The following is a 16,640-nucleotide window of genomic DNA, read 5'->3' on the forward strand; positions in this document are numbered from 1 at the left end:
TTGCACAAGACTAGAGTGAAATCAATCCAAGACTGTAGGCAAGATATCGACCCACAATGCACGCAAACAATGTCCCAGGAGGCAAATTGTGATAACTGAGCAGAGGGCTAAGCTGGCTAAGAACATCTGCTTGCCGAATGTTTCCATGTATTTGGATTCCCTGTCAAGGGATGTAGTAGGGAATACCTTAGGGATGAATCTGCTTGTGGATGGCTTAACCACTAGGCTTTCAGGAGTAGGATGTTGAAGAAGTAAGGCTGGGTTTCCAGAAGCATACCTCTGTTTTGTGGCCACTTTTCTATTAAATTGGCGGACAACAGCTAGGCTTGGCTCAAGTGCCCTTCAGAGTGTCTGTAAGGCCTTTGTTGAATGAGGGAAGAGGTTCACAGGAAGTTTGTCCTGATTGCAGGACTTCTTTGAAGACTTTTGTTTCGCACCACAACAGATGGGAGCTGGAGTTCCAAAACGTCCACAGATTTCCAAATGAGGCAAATTCCGCCTTGGAGAGACCAGGTGGAGAGTTCAAGCCAGTGTCCAAGGAGGTATACAAGACACTGGCATCTTGAAGGTTAAAAATTGGGATGTGTCATCCCCGTCAACTCCATCATGATGTTCCGAGTCTGACATGCAGTGAATTTTTCTCGGTAAAGGTAGTGTCCCATACAAGTCTGAATGGGGCGGAATCGGTTGTACTTTAGGTCGGTACGACTTCGATTGAGGTCATAATGGATTCACTTCTGAGTCCGAAAAGACAATTGGTTCTTCCTCTGGTGTCAGCATCGACAGGCAAAGACCCGGGGAGTATATTGGTGACGGTTTAGAGTCAGATTATGCGTTGGCTCTGAAGTCAGGCAAATTCCTCAGCGGGGTCAAGAGGCACAGACAACGTCCGGGATGGATACGCCACCAGTGGTAATTCGACTGGAAGCATCCTCTGATCCTTGGGTCCCAGTGGCATGCTAGAGGGAGCAGGAATGGTGCCAAAAGAACATATTACTCATCTTTGGTAATGCTTTTTGTGGTAGAGACTCTAACCGCAGATTCCTCACCTTAGATTATTCTACAGGCGTCAGATTGGACCCAGAATATCTTGAGCAGTTCATCTGCATGCCGGTAGGTGGCATCAATGCGTCTGCATCATAGGTGGCATCAATGCGTCTGCATCATAAGTGACGTGTACAATGCTTATATAGGCATCACCCCAGTGTGCCAACACCAGTTTCTTTCATGACTATCTCCACGCCAAAAACACAGAGCCACATTAGACTGAGTGTTTGACCAGTAAGCAGAATGTAACAAGATGTAAGGGTGGACAGCCTATTTTGCAGAGCGGGGAGTAAGGGAGGGTCAGTGAGGAATCTGTGGTTAGTTAGAATCTCTACCAGACAAAGTGTTACTAAATGTAAAGTAACTGGTTCTTCTGATGGAGACTTCTAACCACAGATTCCTCACCTTAGAATAGATACTCAAGCAAAACCTTCCTGTAGATGTGTCTGCAGACGCCTCAAAAAAGAAGTCCTGGTGGACTGACCGGGCAAAATGCCAGTGTCGATGGACCGGATTGTTTAAGTAGTGTACTTTGTGAACGTGTGGAGGGAGGCACACATAGTAGCTTGGCAGATGTCCGGGACAGGCACCCAGTGTGCTAATGCAGTAGTATCAGCCTTGGCCCTGGTGGAAAGGGCCCGCAAGTCATCAGGAGACTGCTTTTTAGCTAATGTGTAGCAGATCTTGATAAAAGAGTACAATGTTTTGAGAAATGGTCCATTTCTGCACCGCCCTGCCCTTTTTTGGCTCAGTGAACCCAAAGAAGAACTGACTGTCCAGCCAATGTACCGTGGTGCGATCATTGGAGAAGGAGAGAGCTCTCAGGTGGTTGAGTCTCTCCTCCTTCCTTAGGAGGAGGTGAAAAATTTGGGCAATTTGATGTTCTGGCTGACATGAAAGGGAGTAACCACCTTCGGCAAAAAAGAGGCATGTGTCCATAAAAACAGTGTGTTTGGGTAAAAGCGGGTGTACAGAGGGTTAACTGAACGAGCTTGAAGCTCGTTGACATTCTGTTGACAGGCAGGTGTAATGGCCACCAAGAAGGCTGCATTGAAAGTGAGAAGCCGGAGTGGGCAACTAATCACAATGTTTAACTTAAACAGGGAAGGCTGATATGGCCAAAAGGTAACCATTAACAGTGCCCTGGCAAGGCCTAGACGGGTCCACATGACAAGAACATCAAGCTACAAATCTGTCCCAACAACATGCATTCTTTGCTGAGGGATGAATGGCTGCAAAGATGGCATAACAGGAGGCAGATCAAAGGCATTTGACTGTTGCTGCTTAATCTCCACGCATGAAAGTAGAGTGTGTAGGTAGGGGTTTAGAACACTGCCCTACTGCTGCGACAGAAGGAACTCCCAAAGGTGCAGCCTGATCGGAGGACAGATGCTCATGCTCAGGGGTTCAGAATAACAGACTCTCCTTGCCTAGTCTGGAACCACTAGGATGACTTAGGCATAGTCAGTCCTAATCTTCTTGAGAACTTGGCACAGGAGCAGTAACGAAGAAAATGCATACCTGAGTCCAGGGTTCCAGTCTAAACGGAACAAGTCTTCAAAAAACTCCAATACACATAAAAGCTGACATTGCACATGCTTTGTGGTGGGTAATAGAATGAGCCACGGTTCTCTCCATTCTCTGAACCGACCATGGCCACCTCCACATGCCATTCGCAATCGGCAAGGCATCGGTGGCTGAGTTTGTCTGCCCTGGCATTCACAGGTCCTGCACTGCCACAAAAATGCCCAGTTGCTCTAGCCAGGTCCAGAGGCGCATGGCCTCCTGTCACAGAATCCATGACTCTAATCTTTCCTGTTTATTGCAATACCACATGGCAGTAGTATTGTCTGTCAACAACTGAACCAGCCTTCCTTTAAAGGATGGGAGGAAGACTTTAAATGCCAAGTGAATTGCCTCAGCTCCAGAAGATTGATGTGGAGCTGGGGAGTCCTCTGAACATCTCTTTCAATTGGCCACCCTAAATCAGAAGGAATGTTTCGGTTACCACTGTCAGTTCCAGTTGGGGAAGGGAAAGGGGTCTGCCGCAGATCCAATTGTGTTTTGTTAGCCACCACTGCAGATCTTTTGCAGTCTTCTTCGAAATCTGGACCAGGTAGGAGAGATTTCCCTGATGCTGCCCTCACTGGGACTTCAGATCCCACTTGAGAACCTGCTTGTACCATCAGGTGTGCTTCATCAGAAGGATGCAGGAGGCCATCAGAGTCAGTCTCACCGAAATCTAGGCCTGAGGTTGAAATATCAGGATTATAGCCAGAATGATCTGGACTGAGGTTAGGCGCGGAACTGCATTTGGTTTAAAATAGCTCAAATGAAAGGGAACTTCTAAGAGGGAGTCAGATGTAACTTCTGCATGTTGATAGTGAACCCTAGAGAATGCAGGAAGTTTGTCATAGTCTGTATGACTGCCAGGGTCATCAAGGTAGGGGAATACTGGGACCCCTGACTTCTTGAGGTGAGCTGCAACCTCCGACATCACTTTTGTGAAAAGCCAGGGGGTCACTGAAGCTGAAGGTGGGCACAGCAAACAGGAAATGCTTGTGACCCACTGTGAACCACAGGTAAAGCCTGTGGGCATGCAAGATGGGGATGTGAACATAAGCCCCTTGTAGGTCAGACGCTACCATTTAGTCTCCAGGACAGATAAGACCTGAGCCAAAGTGAGCACGTTGAATTTCTCTTTCTTCAGGAAGGCGATGAGGGGGAGCAGGTCTAGTATGGAGCAGAGAGCTCCGTCCTTTTTCGGCACCAGAAAATAGCGGGAATAGCAACCACTACTTCCAACTTTTTGGCCAACAGATTCTGCACTTACTGACAGAACAGGAAGAGATGGTTCTCTGTTAGCCTTTTGGGGGATGATGACAATGATCAAAGGGATTTTATGAGGGAAGGGCATAACCCCTCTGGAAAATTGGGAGAACCCACATGTCTGATGGTATTGCTCAATACTGGGGCAGATGGTGCTGGATTCTGCAGCCAGTATCATGGCTGTGCTGTAAGGAGGGCATGCTATTAGGGCTTAGAGGCTGCGGAAGCTAAAGTGGCATGGTAATGGACAACACCATGGCTTTGGTTCCTATGTCCTCTGTGGGAGCTGCGTAATGGCCATAAAAAGGCTGGGTGTATGTCTGAAACTGTGGGAGCAGCTGGTAACCGATAATGTAGCTCCAGGAGGGGAAAAAGGAGGAGTGGGGCTTGTATGACATGTGGGAAGAACCCAAAGATACGGTGGTAGTCCGAATCTCGTTAAAGAGTACAAGTCCTAAATTGGCCTTGTCACAGAACTGGCAAGATAAATCAAAGGGCATCTTTATCAGAGCCTACTGGACATCCCCTGAAAAGCCAGTTAATCAGAATCAGGCATGGTGGCGCAGTGGCACTGTGGAGCGAAAACCCCTGCTGAGTGAATCAGTCATGTCCACGCCACACCGGGGGGAGTACTTTGCTGCGTCTTTCCATCAACATTGGTCTGGTTCGGAATGGCACAGGCCTCTTCAGAGACCACTGGCAGCACTTCTGTGACTTAGTGCCACAGTTGTGGGTTTATCCACCTAAGAAACTAGTGGTGTTCATGGATCACAATGCTAGGCTTGTGGAAGAGAATATTTTCTTTCCACAGGTGTCCAACCTCTTGGATTCCCTGTCCAGAGGAGCAGGGGGAATGGGCTAGGATGAAGTTCTGTGGCCAAGACCTGAACCATCAGGCTCCCAGGGTTTGGGTGCTGAGTAAGGAAAGCTTGGTCTCCTGGAACAGGGCAGTGGTGACGGGCATTCATCCTGTGCACTGGAACACCTGCGCATGGCTTGGCCCAAGTCACTAAAAGAGTATCTGTGAGGAATCAAGGGCCCAGAGTGAAGCATCTCTGTTAGGACATTGGTCTTTACCCGGATGGAGGGAAGCAGCAGGTTTAGGAACTCTGCTCCCCTCCTCACCACAATAGCGAAGGATACACCTTTCTTTGCGGCAGGTCCCAGATATGAGCCCATGCCAGCATCTGGGGACGTGTCCTGGCCATTGGCACCTACCAGCTCCTCATACCAGTTGTCATCTTGGTTGAGAAGAACTATTTCATCAGAGAGCTCAAAGAACTGGTAGGAACCATCTTCGCCCTCCAAAAATCCAATTCCGCACTAGATTTGTCAAAGATCAGGGGCAGCATGTCAAAGCCAGATGGTTGTTGTGGTCCAGACTGCGCCAGAATCAGCTTTGAGCGGCACTGAGGCAGCGTTGTCTTGGAGTCAGACAGATGACTAGGGCCTACATTGTTGGCTGGTGCCGGCGATGTTAGTTGTGATATTGGGAGACACACTACGGCATAGGCCTTAGCACTGGTCCAGATCCGGAGGCGTATCCAGAAAGCTCAGCTCGCATCAGGAGAAGCCTCAATGGTGGTCGCTGCTCTGTGTGCCCAAAGTCTCGCCAAAGGCAGCCATGGCCCCCAAAATGATATGCATGGCCACATAAAACTCTTTAAGATGAGCAGGGGTCACTTAAGTTCAGAGGAAAATAATGAAGTGTGGAGCTGACCCGGCCTGTGGTTCCACAGGAGGAATGAGGGAGCAGGGCCTAGAAGCATGAGATCAAGGGGAAGAAGGCGAAGTAAGCTTGGACTTAGTCTTCATGTGCTTCTTTGACTTACCTGACTCCCATGGCGATGACTTGTACTTTGAAGGTAACAGACTACAAGACCAGTGACCAGGCCATAGACATTCCTTGGGATAAGGACCAGGAATAATGCAGTGAATTTTTGTGCCACACCACTAGGAGCTTAATGACTCACCTTTGGGTACTTCGACCGACAGCTAGCGCAGGCCCTGGAGTTGTGGTCTGACTCCAGGAATCACAGACAGAGCAAGTGACAGTCAGAAGCAGACACCTGTCTGTGACATTCTCCATAAGGTTTAAAACCCATGTATTTGTTAGAGAACAAGTTCCCTAGCACACTGGAAGCTAAATTACTCAAAAGAGTCAACAAAAAGTTGAAAAACATGGTAAAAAAGGGACAGAAATAGCTCACACGATCCCCTCTCATGGCGCAGGAAGAAAGGAACTGATGTCAGAGCACCAGCGACGTGCTTGGTGCCTAAATAGGCACCAAGCACGTCGCTTACAATGCAAACGATGCAGAGGAGTCGTCGATGGACGCACCCCAACTACTGGTGCGCAGATGTACAGCTCAAGATTTTCCACATCCAGTCTAATGGCTGATATATATAAAGGATTCCTTTGTTAGAAGGCTGTATCAGAAGTGCATAAGATGGCCTCTCTGAAAGCTTTGACCAGTTGCAGTGTCACCGGTGGGCCCAAAAAATTGTGAGAAATCACAACAAGTGGTAGCGTGGGTTGGAGTGTCAAGATGACGATCGCACTCTAAGAGTGCTCCGGACACCTCCATCATCTGCCCAAGCATCTGTCCCCATCAGCACAAGTAAACTGCCCAACGCATGGTGATACCCCCCACTGGTGCAGCACAGTGTGTCCTGGCAAGAGATGACACTGCGAGGTAGCCGCGGATGGCCTATATCAAGAGGCCGAAATCCAAGCACCAGCACAAGATGGCTGCGCAGAACGCTGGGACCAACGAGGAGCGCAAAATCCATCATAGGCGTCCCAGACCCTCTGACCCCTTCGGGCTTGGATGCAAAAACCCTGCGACGGAGCCTCCTGACCTGACGGAGGAGCCCGCAGTAGCTTTACTGCGTGGCTGGGGTGCGGAGGCCGCAATCTGGAGTGGAGGCAGGCACTGCTGATGTGGAGACCGTGGGCGAGGGGCCCGCCTGTGGTTGAGGTGACGTGTGTGGCCTTAAGAGAGGGATCAGTCCCCAGGGACCGTACTCCGGTCATGTGGGCGAGGCTCAACTAACCGGTGGCAGCCCGCACCCCGGGTTCCCTCCAACTGTAAGCCCTAGAGAAGCTCCCCGCTTGGAGGCGCGGATCACTAGACTGCCTGGGCCCGGCGCGGCCTGACCTGACATGGCCCTCTGCACCCAGCACTGACTGTGGCGCTCGGACGCCACGCTGAGACTTCAGGGAGGACGACGAACCCACTGGAGGGAGGCCTGGACTTGAGCACCTAGGAGGCAGCTCAGAGGTCTGCTTCTGGACTGGTCTGAACACCCGCTGCGGAGTACACAGTGAGCAGTGAGGCCTAATTAGAGTGGTGTGGCAGGGGCGGTCTTGGGGCCGGGCCCTCGGGATCTGGCCTCCGGCTGTGCGGTAGAGGCCTGAAGAGCCGGCGGCGAACTGTACAACCCTAAACTCCCTCCCACAGTACTTGGCGAGAAATGTCCTTGCTGGGAAGAGATTTGGATCACAGAACCATCTTGGGCCTGGCGTGTCACTCTGTCCCCAAAGTGTGCCAGGACACCCAGGCGGCACGTGAAGGCCCAGGGGAGACAGGTGGGACTAATGATTAGCGGTCTGGGCCTTAGCTGCCAGGCTGCGGAGAAGAGACTGACCCCTTAGATCGTCAGGGCGGTTGGCCTCGGCCCTACCCCTCTCCCCCTTCAGACATTCCGGTAAGCAGTGGGGCTTGGAAGCTGAGATGGGGATGGGATGGGGACGTGGCCTCCCCCACTGCATAGACTATCCGCTCAGCTTTAGACTACCCCAAGGGGAAAAAGAAAGTGCTGTGGAACCTGGAGCGGTCTGCTGCCCACGAACCGAGCCCCTCACGGCTGCTGGCGGGCTGGGACGGCCCAATGCAATCTCTACGCCCCCTCCCCTGAGTGATGGTCAGCGGCCTCAGGGAGGTGGCCTGGTGGAAATCCCTGGGCGTGGAGAAACTCCTGAGGCCTGGAGACACTGGGCAACAACTGAAAGACAGGCCGTTAAGGGCCTGCACTGAGACTGTGCCAGGCCTTGACTCTCTTCCAAATTTGCGCCGTAGCTCGCAGTGGCTTATGCCTGACCCGGGTACCTGTATAAATAAGGGGGTTTACCCAAACATAGTCACTGGGACCTGGGTTCTAAAGGTACTAGGAGGAAGGGGTCCCAGAGTAAACATGGAATAATGTATATAGATCACAAAGTTATTCTCAAAAACACTAAATTGATCCGCACTGTTTAATTCACAATGGGACAATATATATATTGAATATACAAAACAATTTGACAAACACTGTTGGCGGTTGTACAGTGCCCCAGGAAAGACAAGGGGAGGGAAGTGGTGATAAAGTGAGGATGTGATGATGTAAGGTATTGGTGACAGTAAAATCAGTCAATTAGTGAAACTATATTGACAATTTGATACAAAACAAAATGACCATAAATTCGGCGTTTAAATCAAAACAACATACTTCACAAGGTACAATCAATGTTATAGTAGTGGCGTGAAGTTGACACCGGGTACCTGGCATGCGGATTGAGGACCTAGAGAAACCCTGAGGGAGCTCGATCACTCCTCTATTGCTCCATCTAGCTGTGACTGAAGGGCCTCTCCCCCTTCACATGAGACACGCGTCCTGGCCTGACGTACAGTGTATCAGACGAGGCAAGTAGCTGGGGACCGTTGAGACACCTTGGGAATGTCCCGTTAACGTATCTCTGCACCAAAATCCACTAGCAGAGCGGCGAAACAGACCTAATAACCACCTGAATTGATTGCTGCCCTTCCTTCCGCACGCATGTCAAAGAAACAGTGATTATCCTCCTTCCTCAAACACAATATTCTGCACCCTGGAATGCCCAAAACAAAGACTGCCTCTGCCCAGCCATAATCATGGGGAAAGACAGAGGGCCCAAGCCTTCCCAACACACATCAAAATGGACCAATATACAACCACTGACCTGGGGACAGCGGTCGGAACCGCCGCAAAACTTACCCCAACTGCTGCTGATCTCAACACTATGCTACAATCGATCAGCGCCTCACAGACCTCAGTCGAAAATACGATTGATGAGGTCCGAATAGACATGGCTCTCCTCAGGCAAGACCTCCGAAACATGACGACCCGTATCACAGAAATTGTATCCCACATTTCTACCATTGAAGATGACATTACTCAACTAAAATAACAAATAGCCTGCCTTCAGACTTACAGTAAGGAGCTACATAAAAGGGCAGAAGTGGCAGAAAATAGGGCATGGTGGAATAACCTTCGCCTAGTGGGGTTCCTGGAAGGAACGGAGCAGGGGCAAATGGGAGAGTTTTTCGAACACTGGGTCAGATCTTGGATGGCCAAGGACTCCCTTTTCCCATGGTTTGTGGTGGGTCCACCGCTCTCTGGCTCCCAGAGCTCCCCGTAGAGCACCGCACAGGCCCATAATTGCTAGGATCTTCAATTTTAAGGACAGAGACTCAATCCTGAGTGAGGGCCGCAACCAAAAGACTTTGACCTACCATGGCCACCCCATACTGATCTTCACAGACTATACACGGGAGGTCCAGACCCAGAGGGGCTCATTCATTGAAGTGAAGCAGAAACTGCGCACCTTGAATGTCAAGTACAAGTTGCTCTTCCCGGCCCGCCTCCGAGTGGTGTTCCAAAATAAAACTAATTTCTTCGAATCTCCTGAGACGGCCTAGACTTGGCTGACTGAGAAGCCCCGTTATCACAATTTTTTTGTTTTTGTCGTTATATCTTGTTTGCCACACCAGATTTTTACTTTGCAGCATGACAGTCACATATATCACCGCAGTTCGGCGCTACAATTATTGTCTTGCATCTAGATCACACCCTAACCAATCCCACATCCAACCCGGGACCCATAGGCCTCCAGGCTCACCCAGACCCACAGTAACATGTACACGTAATAGCGGAGATCTCCTGTGAATACTATCATGGTATGTCAATGGGCTGCTCGACAGGGTTAAACCAACAGCAGTCTAGCGATATGCCCAACGCCAGGCATCCGACATACTCCTGCTTCAAGAGACCCACCTGATGGACAACAATTGTCCCTTTCTTGCACGATATTACTATAACAGAATTTGGCACTCAAGGTTTGCCCGGGGATCAAGGGTGTGGAAATTCTCCTGAAGCGCAATCTCCCCTTCGTACTCACACAGGCCACTAACGACCCTCAGGGATGTTTTTTGGCTCTGGGTGGAACAACAGAAGGGAACACGCTTAACTTAGTCTCCATTTACTCTCCTCCATCGATGCTCACATTGACCTTAATGCAAAAAGAACAATTGATGGACAGAATGCAGAACAATGTCATACATTCACCCCAGTACAGAGATCTGGGCCTAAATCCATAGTTTTTTTGCTCACCATGTCATTCCTGTTTAGACCCAGCCATACGCAAATCAGTCTTGATCCTGCGCCCAATATGAAAAGTCCAGCCTGAACTGCCAGTCCAGATCCTCCCTGGACTGGAAACAAGCATCCTAGGACTGGTTTCGTGCTTTCAGCCCTCATAAGCCAGGGTAGCTTGACTCCAGTGGCATGTAAGCACGGGACCCACGTCTGGGCATACCCGTCCCACTCGGGGTGACAAATACAAAAAGAACAATGGATGGACAGAATGCAGAACAATGTCATACATTCACGCCAGTACAGAGATCTGGGTCTAAATCCATAGTGTTTTTGCTCACCATGCCATTCCAGTTTGGACCCAGCCATATGCAAATCAGTCTTGCCCCTGCGCCCAATGGGAACAGTCCAGCCCAAACTACCAGGCCAGGTCCCCCATGGACTGGAAATCTAAGGAAGACAAAATCGCCTTGTAGGCGGATGACGTCCTGCTCTTCCTCGCGGAACTGGCTCAGTCTGGCCCATACAGCCCCCAGGCACTGTGCTCCTTCGAACAGGTCTACGGCCTTCAACTGAATCCAAGCAAGTCTGTCCTGGTCCCTCTACACATGTCAAGAGATTGCTTTGACTTGCAATACACAATACCTATCAGGTGGCAATCGTTTAAGTTCCTGGGAATCTGGGTCGCATCGCTCCCTGACGTAGCCTGGTAACTTAACAGTACCCCATTAGTGAGGAGAGGAAAGATGACCTCCGTAAATGGCAGACGCTGTCGCTTAACCCCCTAGTAAGAGTTGCCCTTTTCAAAATGATAGTCCTCCCCAGATTCCTCTACATGATCCAAAACACCCCAATCCACTTCCCACGGACCTGGGTCAAAGAGCTAGACAGTCTAGCCACTAAGTTTCTTTGGGGTGGGTGGAGACCTCGTATGGCTTCAGCCCAATGCCGGATCCCACCCGTTGACAGAGGCATGGGCATGACCAATCTATTTCTGTACTACCTGGCAGTTGCCTACTTACTCTGCATGACTGGTTTAATAGGGCTGATCGGACTCGGCATACAGAATCAAATTGAGCGACTTAGGCCTGCCTAGGATCCAAGCAATGATGTACGGGGAGCCTATGCTCAGAACTCTGCCTCTGGTGACACAAGCAGCTCTCCTTGACTGGCTCGCTTCCTTGCGCCATACCCAGTGGACGAACACATTGACCCAATGCACACAGCTCTGGCAGGGCACCTGGCTCAGGGAGGTTGGCAAATTGGAGTGGTTCCCGGCGTGGGACCTCATTGGTATCTCTAGGTTGGAGGATGTGTGGGCCAGCGACCACATGCGCACTTTTCACAACCTACAGACCAGACACGCACTGCACTCATCACAATTCAACAGATATTTGCAACTACGCCACACCCTCCATACCCACATACCAAACAGCACAATACTGCCAGAATATAGACCTCCAGAGGCAAAAACCATGATGGGAATTATGGGAAAGGGAGGAATCTCACGTATTTATTGTTCCCTAACTAACAACACTCCAACCGCACTTGACCAGTTTAGGAGTCAGAGGGTGAGACCCCTTGAGGAAGAGGACTGGAGGGACACACTGATGGCACCCAAAACAGTCACCACCTCAGCCAGGCTAAATCTGGACCAACTGTACTACTTTTATGCTGCCTACCTAACCCCAAAACGCCTTCATAGTGCTGACCTGAAGCTGACTGCATCCTGCACTCGCTGCGAGCAAGACCAGGCAGACTTCTTTCACATGGAGTGTACCTGCCCCCTCCTAGCACAATGGTTGGGTCAGATAGAATAAATATGTTCTATTCCACAGACTATGTATAGTGCATGTTGCCTCATGGGATCATGGACTGCAAAGTATATAACAGCCAAACATATATTGTGGTAACGACCTATCATTACTGTAATGTGTTATATTTGATTTTCACTGGTGAATCTTGTTAAAAGAAAACAATACAATTGATTATTACAAAATCACAAGTGGGGGAATCTCTCTGCCGGAGGGAACCGGGACTGAAACTGGGAGACGCCTTGATAACCAAGCAACTTCCCTTTAGGAGAGTGACAGGACGAAGGAGAATCACTTTTCAACTTCTTGGGTTTATTCTTAGATTTTGACTTACTGGAAGTGGGATGAGGATCTCTGTAGAGAACGACCTCAAGAGCGAGAATGCATCTGCATTCTTGACTTTGAGTGAGACCGGGCCGTTGTCACCTTCTGACAGTGTTATGCGATGTAGAGCTTGGCCTTGTGGTCCTGAGCAGCCTCCTGTTTAACCTGGAGCAGATCCACCAGGATTTGGAGTTGAGCAATGAAGCCAGGCACCGCAGAAATACCTGGTAGAGATCAGTTACAGACCAGTGCCAGTCCATACAGGGTTTGAATCCTGTGGTTTTTGGAAGGGACATTCTCCCCTGCACACTGCAAAATGTTTGAGGAAAATATTTCTGACAAGTGGTAGGAAAATGAGGGAATGAGCTTCGGATCAACGTTTCAAGTTTTGGTAAAGAAAGAAAGTGATGTGAGCGTGCAAGGAAGGCCGAGATTTGCAGGGCTACTGGAATTATATGATTGTGTGACTCTGGTAATTTTCCCATTATTATAGACTTGCTGCATTTGCCACATAATCCATCATCTTCAGATTTTAACCATAAACTTTTTGTTTCTAGCTCAACGTTTCAAGAGCGCAGGGGATGGCCTTTACAAAGAGGGACTGGTCACCTTTCTGTTTCTTACTACTATACTTGGGTGTTAAACTAGTACCAAATAGGTGCAGCCAAAGCCCAGGCAGTATTACCAAGTTTAACAATGATGACATAATGAAGTAATACTATTACAAAATGTGGGCATTACGCCACATAATTTGCCTTTTCTTGCTGCATAATTTACTCAACCTTGCTGCATAATTTGCCCCTCTCCTGACTTGGTTATATGTGGCCCTGGTTATATATGTGGCTCAGGCATCAATTCCAGGGTGCCACTAATCTCATAAAGAGCTGCCCGACACAATCTACCATCGCGTTCAGGTACTTGATGAGAACATTCTTCGGGAACAGTCTGGTGCCTGGTGGTATTCACAAGGTTACAAGTATCTATCAGAAACCTCTGGATCAATTACCTGTTGCCCCCAACACCTTTGAGAGGGGAAGCCCACAGTATCCCTATAGTCTTTCTGCAACAAACTGGATACCATAATATATGAAAAGAGACATGAAATATGGACAGATGTGAAACGTTTCCCTGGGGAGATGGGTAGAGATGACTATCAGTAGCTACCTGTGTAAACTGGAAGAAGCAGCTTCTTTCGCTGGGCCCTAAAATGAGGGAGGCTATCCAAGCACCTTCTAACCTAGCCTGCAGTTTCCCAGCAAATCTGCCCATCTCACCACAGCCTGGCACAGTCTACCTACCTTAGAAAGACATAATGTCCTGGCCATTTGCTGCAAGTGTATCTCAAAGGTTTTTCAGGTGACAAATTGCTACATTCTATACTTAAGAAACCATCTGCAGTGTGAGCAACAGAGAGGCATAATATTCTAGAAATAAACAGATTACTCCAACAAATCTAACACCATGGATTTCCATTTCAGAGGGAGATCAGGAAAGACATTTGGCTTTCTCTCGGCACTGAATTGGACAAACAAACATTGGGTATGGCCTGTGAGTTCAGGGTGGGTGTTGATGGGTGCTCGAGCAATGCTGGGTGTTGGTGTGATGTTTATGTATTATGTTACACTGCTGGGTGTAGTCGATGTGGGGCTGCCAATAGAGTTAAAGTGCTGGGGTGGTATTGCATTGCTTGCGTGGAGTACGGGGGTTGGGTTGCGGATGATGTGGCGCGGTCATGTTCCTTGGGTATGATATTGCAGTGTTTCATCAAAAAGGGGAAAGGATCACTTGTCCTGCGAAAAACTCAGGTCTGCAGGTTGGCAACTGGGTGTCTCCCAATAAAATGACCCTCATACACGTGTGTTTCTCTCTTGTTTGTTATCGTTAGCGGTATATGAGGTGTCCCCGCTTGTATCACACGTGCGTGCGTAATCACAGGGTCAAGTCATTTGTGTGCACCCTCCACCAGGAGGTTTTACCTTAAGTTTTAAGGCAGTAGTGATCGTGGAAAAAAGTGATTAGGATAGTGATAAGTGATTTAAAAAATAGTCCAGATATCCAAGAACGAAAAATTTATTAAATTGGAATCGGGCTATTGTTAAAAAGAAGTAGGTTCGTGCAGCTCTGATATTGCAGTGCCAGTTTCATATTACTATGCTGATTGTGGTGTCTCCTGTTGGTGTTGTTGGGTTTGATGATTTGTTTGTTGGGTGTTGTGTCCTAATGGTGGACACAGAGGTAGGGAAGTACAGGAAGCCCAGTGCAAGTCCTGTGCCAGAGCGAATTTCTGCATCTTTGTAAACAAAGTCAGCAGCTCGTAACAAGGCAATCTTTAAACAGCGGCAGAAGCACATTCAATGTAGTATTCGATCATAGCAATGGAAGGCCTTACAAGGATTGTTGAGCAACAGCTGGTGAACTAACTCTGGGACAGAGCTAAAGAGACATAATCTGACCTAGGTATGGATGCAAAACACATGAAAGCTCGACTGGGTGCACCCTGTTAATGCTAAAATATTAAACTCTGAGATGCAACTTAAACAACAGTGACAGTACAGATTTCATCATAGATTGCATAACCTATCTTAAATGAAAAAACATAAAAAATGAACTGAAAACGTTGCTGTCCGCGTCTCTAACGAGGCAGCATGTGCTAAGAACTGAGCTGCTAATTTGTGCTGTTTCTTTGGGCTGTACTAGCACGGCATTAATGCATCTTTGGAAAGAATGGCAGTGTGAAACGCAATTACTGCTGCATTCCTTTTCTACAGTACCATTCCACCATAGAAATGTGAGTCCTACTACACAATTAGTGTTTGGCTGACTATTATATATTCGAAGTTCATGTTTCCTCACTTTAGCAAAAATGTGTCTTCCAACAGCTTCTTGGGCCCAGGGCTGGTGATAGAATTCTGCTCGCCTCTCTTCCTCTGGGTTATTCATCACATCTGCCATAATCTAGGCAAAAACAACACAAAGATTTAATTTCACTTGATGATTTCACGAATGCTGCTCAACCAAGGAGTTACCTTAAAATACGATTCCTTAACATTCTCAGTTGTGTTCGTTGTGAATAAACGAAAATTACTTGTTGGGGACACTATTACATCCAGGGGCATCATACTGCTGAGAGAAAAAGTAGCCAACCAGAGTCACAGTCCTAATATAGTGAGCACTTTGTGTACCACCCACAGAATTCCTCATCAAGTAAAACACAAATGTGGCCTATCTAATATGGCTGTCACACAGTGGAGTAACGAAACTTGAGGGGGCCCCCCTGCAAACTACATGGAGGGGGGCCCCCCTCTTATCCTCCGTGCCTGTCTAGAGCTCTCAGGCCAGCTAACCGCCATACTGCAGGGGATGCGGGGCTATTGTTACACCACTGTAACTAATCCAGCCGTTATAAGTAACACTGGATGGTGGAGTCAAAGGTTGGGCTTAGTCTGCCAGCAGGCTATCATAGGTGGTTGTCCATTCATTACAGGGTCCCTGCCATCAGTAGGCCGGGGAAGTTTGCCCAATTTTAGGTGGGTTTCCTGATGCAGACTCCTGTCATGATATACAACACTCATCGTTCAGTTTTGACAAAAGTGCATTCACTAATCCTTCTCGTTTACATTTTAAAACATTAGACAATGCAGTATTTCAAAAGCAGATGTAACTACAAAGAGCAAATTTTGATAATACATTTTTATTAGTAGACAATAGCAATCTTAAGAGGCATTGCTTAGCTTCATACACAATGTGACCCCAATTCCATCACGGTTAATTAGAAAATGGTTCCGTCGGGTAACAACACAAATAATTTACAACTGCTATTCAATGCAATCAAAGAAAAGAACAGAACCCCTCTGAAAAACACAAAACCAGGCCCTTACACTAAATGAAAAGAAGACCTGTGCGTGATTCGTTGTACTTTATATTTATCTGAATTAAATTCATTCAAATTGATTTTTCATACAATAAATATGACTGTCAAAATAATATTTAAAGTGCAAAAGTGTGACAATAGTGAATAGTGATCACGTGGTAAAAAGATATGTACAGTGACGATACAGTCCAATACAATCGATATATATAAATATATACAAGTGTTTTATTTTCTGAAGGCCATCTGCTGATACGATTTTCGAGAATCCTATTTATTTATTTCAGTTTGATAGAATTCTAGAATTGCTGGGCCTGTGAAAAATGTAGACGTTTCGACCCTTCGGCGCCCTTGTTTAAGGTCGC

At 48.0% G+C, this 16,640-nt stretch overlaps 1 protein-coding gene across 1 annotated transcript in view; it reads right to left on the reverse strand.

Annotated features, from left to right (window-relative positions):
* SMARCD2 (SWI/SNF related BAF chromatin remodeling complex subunit D2) overlaps positions 1 to 16,640 on the reverse strand; it is an 805,600-nt gene that overhangs the window by 51,526 nt on the left and 737,434 nt on the right. The window contains exon 12 of the mRNA XM_086923795.1: positions 15,261 to 15,362. Coding sequence (XP_086779921.1) covers positions 15,261 to 15,362 — 102 coding nt within the window. The remainder of the gene's footprint in view (positions 1 to 15,260; positions 15,363 to 16,640) is intronic.

This window comes from Lissotriton vulgaris, chromosome 5, assembly GCF_964263255.1.
Source record: "Lissotriton vulgaris chromosome 5, aLisVul1.2, whole genome shotgun sequence".
NCBI classification, from domain to species: domain Eukaryota; kingdom Metazoa; phylum Chordata; class Amphibia; order Caudata; family Salamandridae; genus Lissotriton; species Lissotriton vulgaris.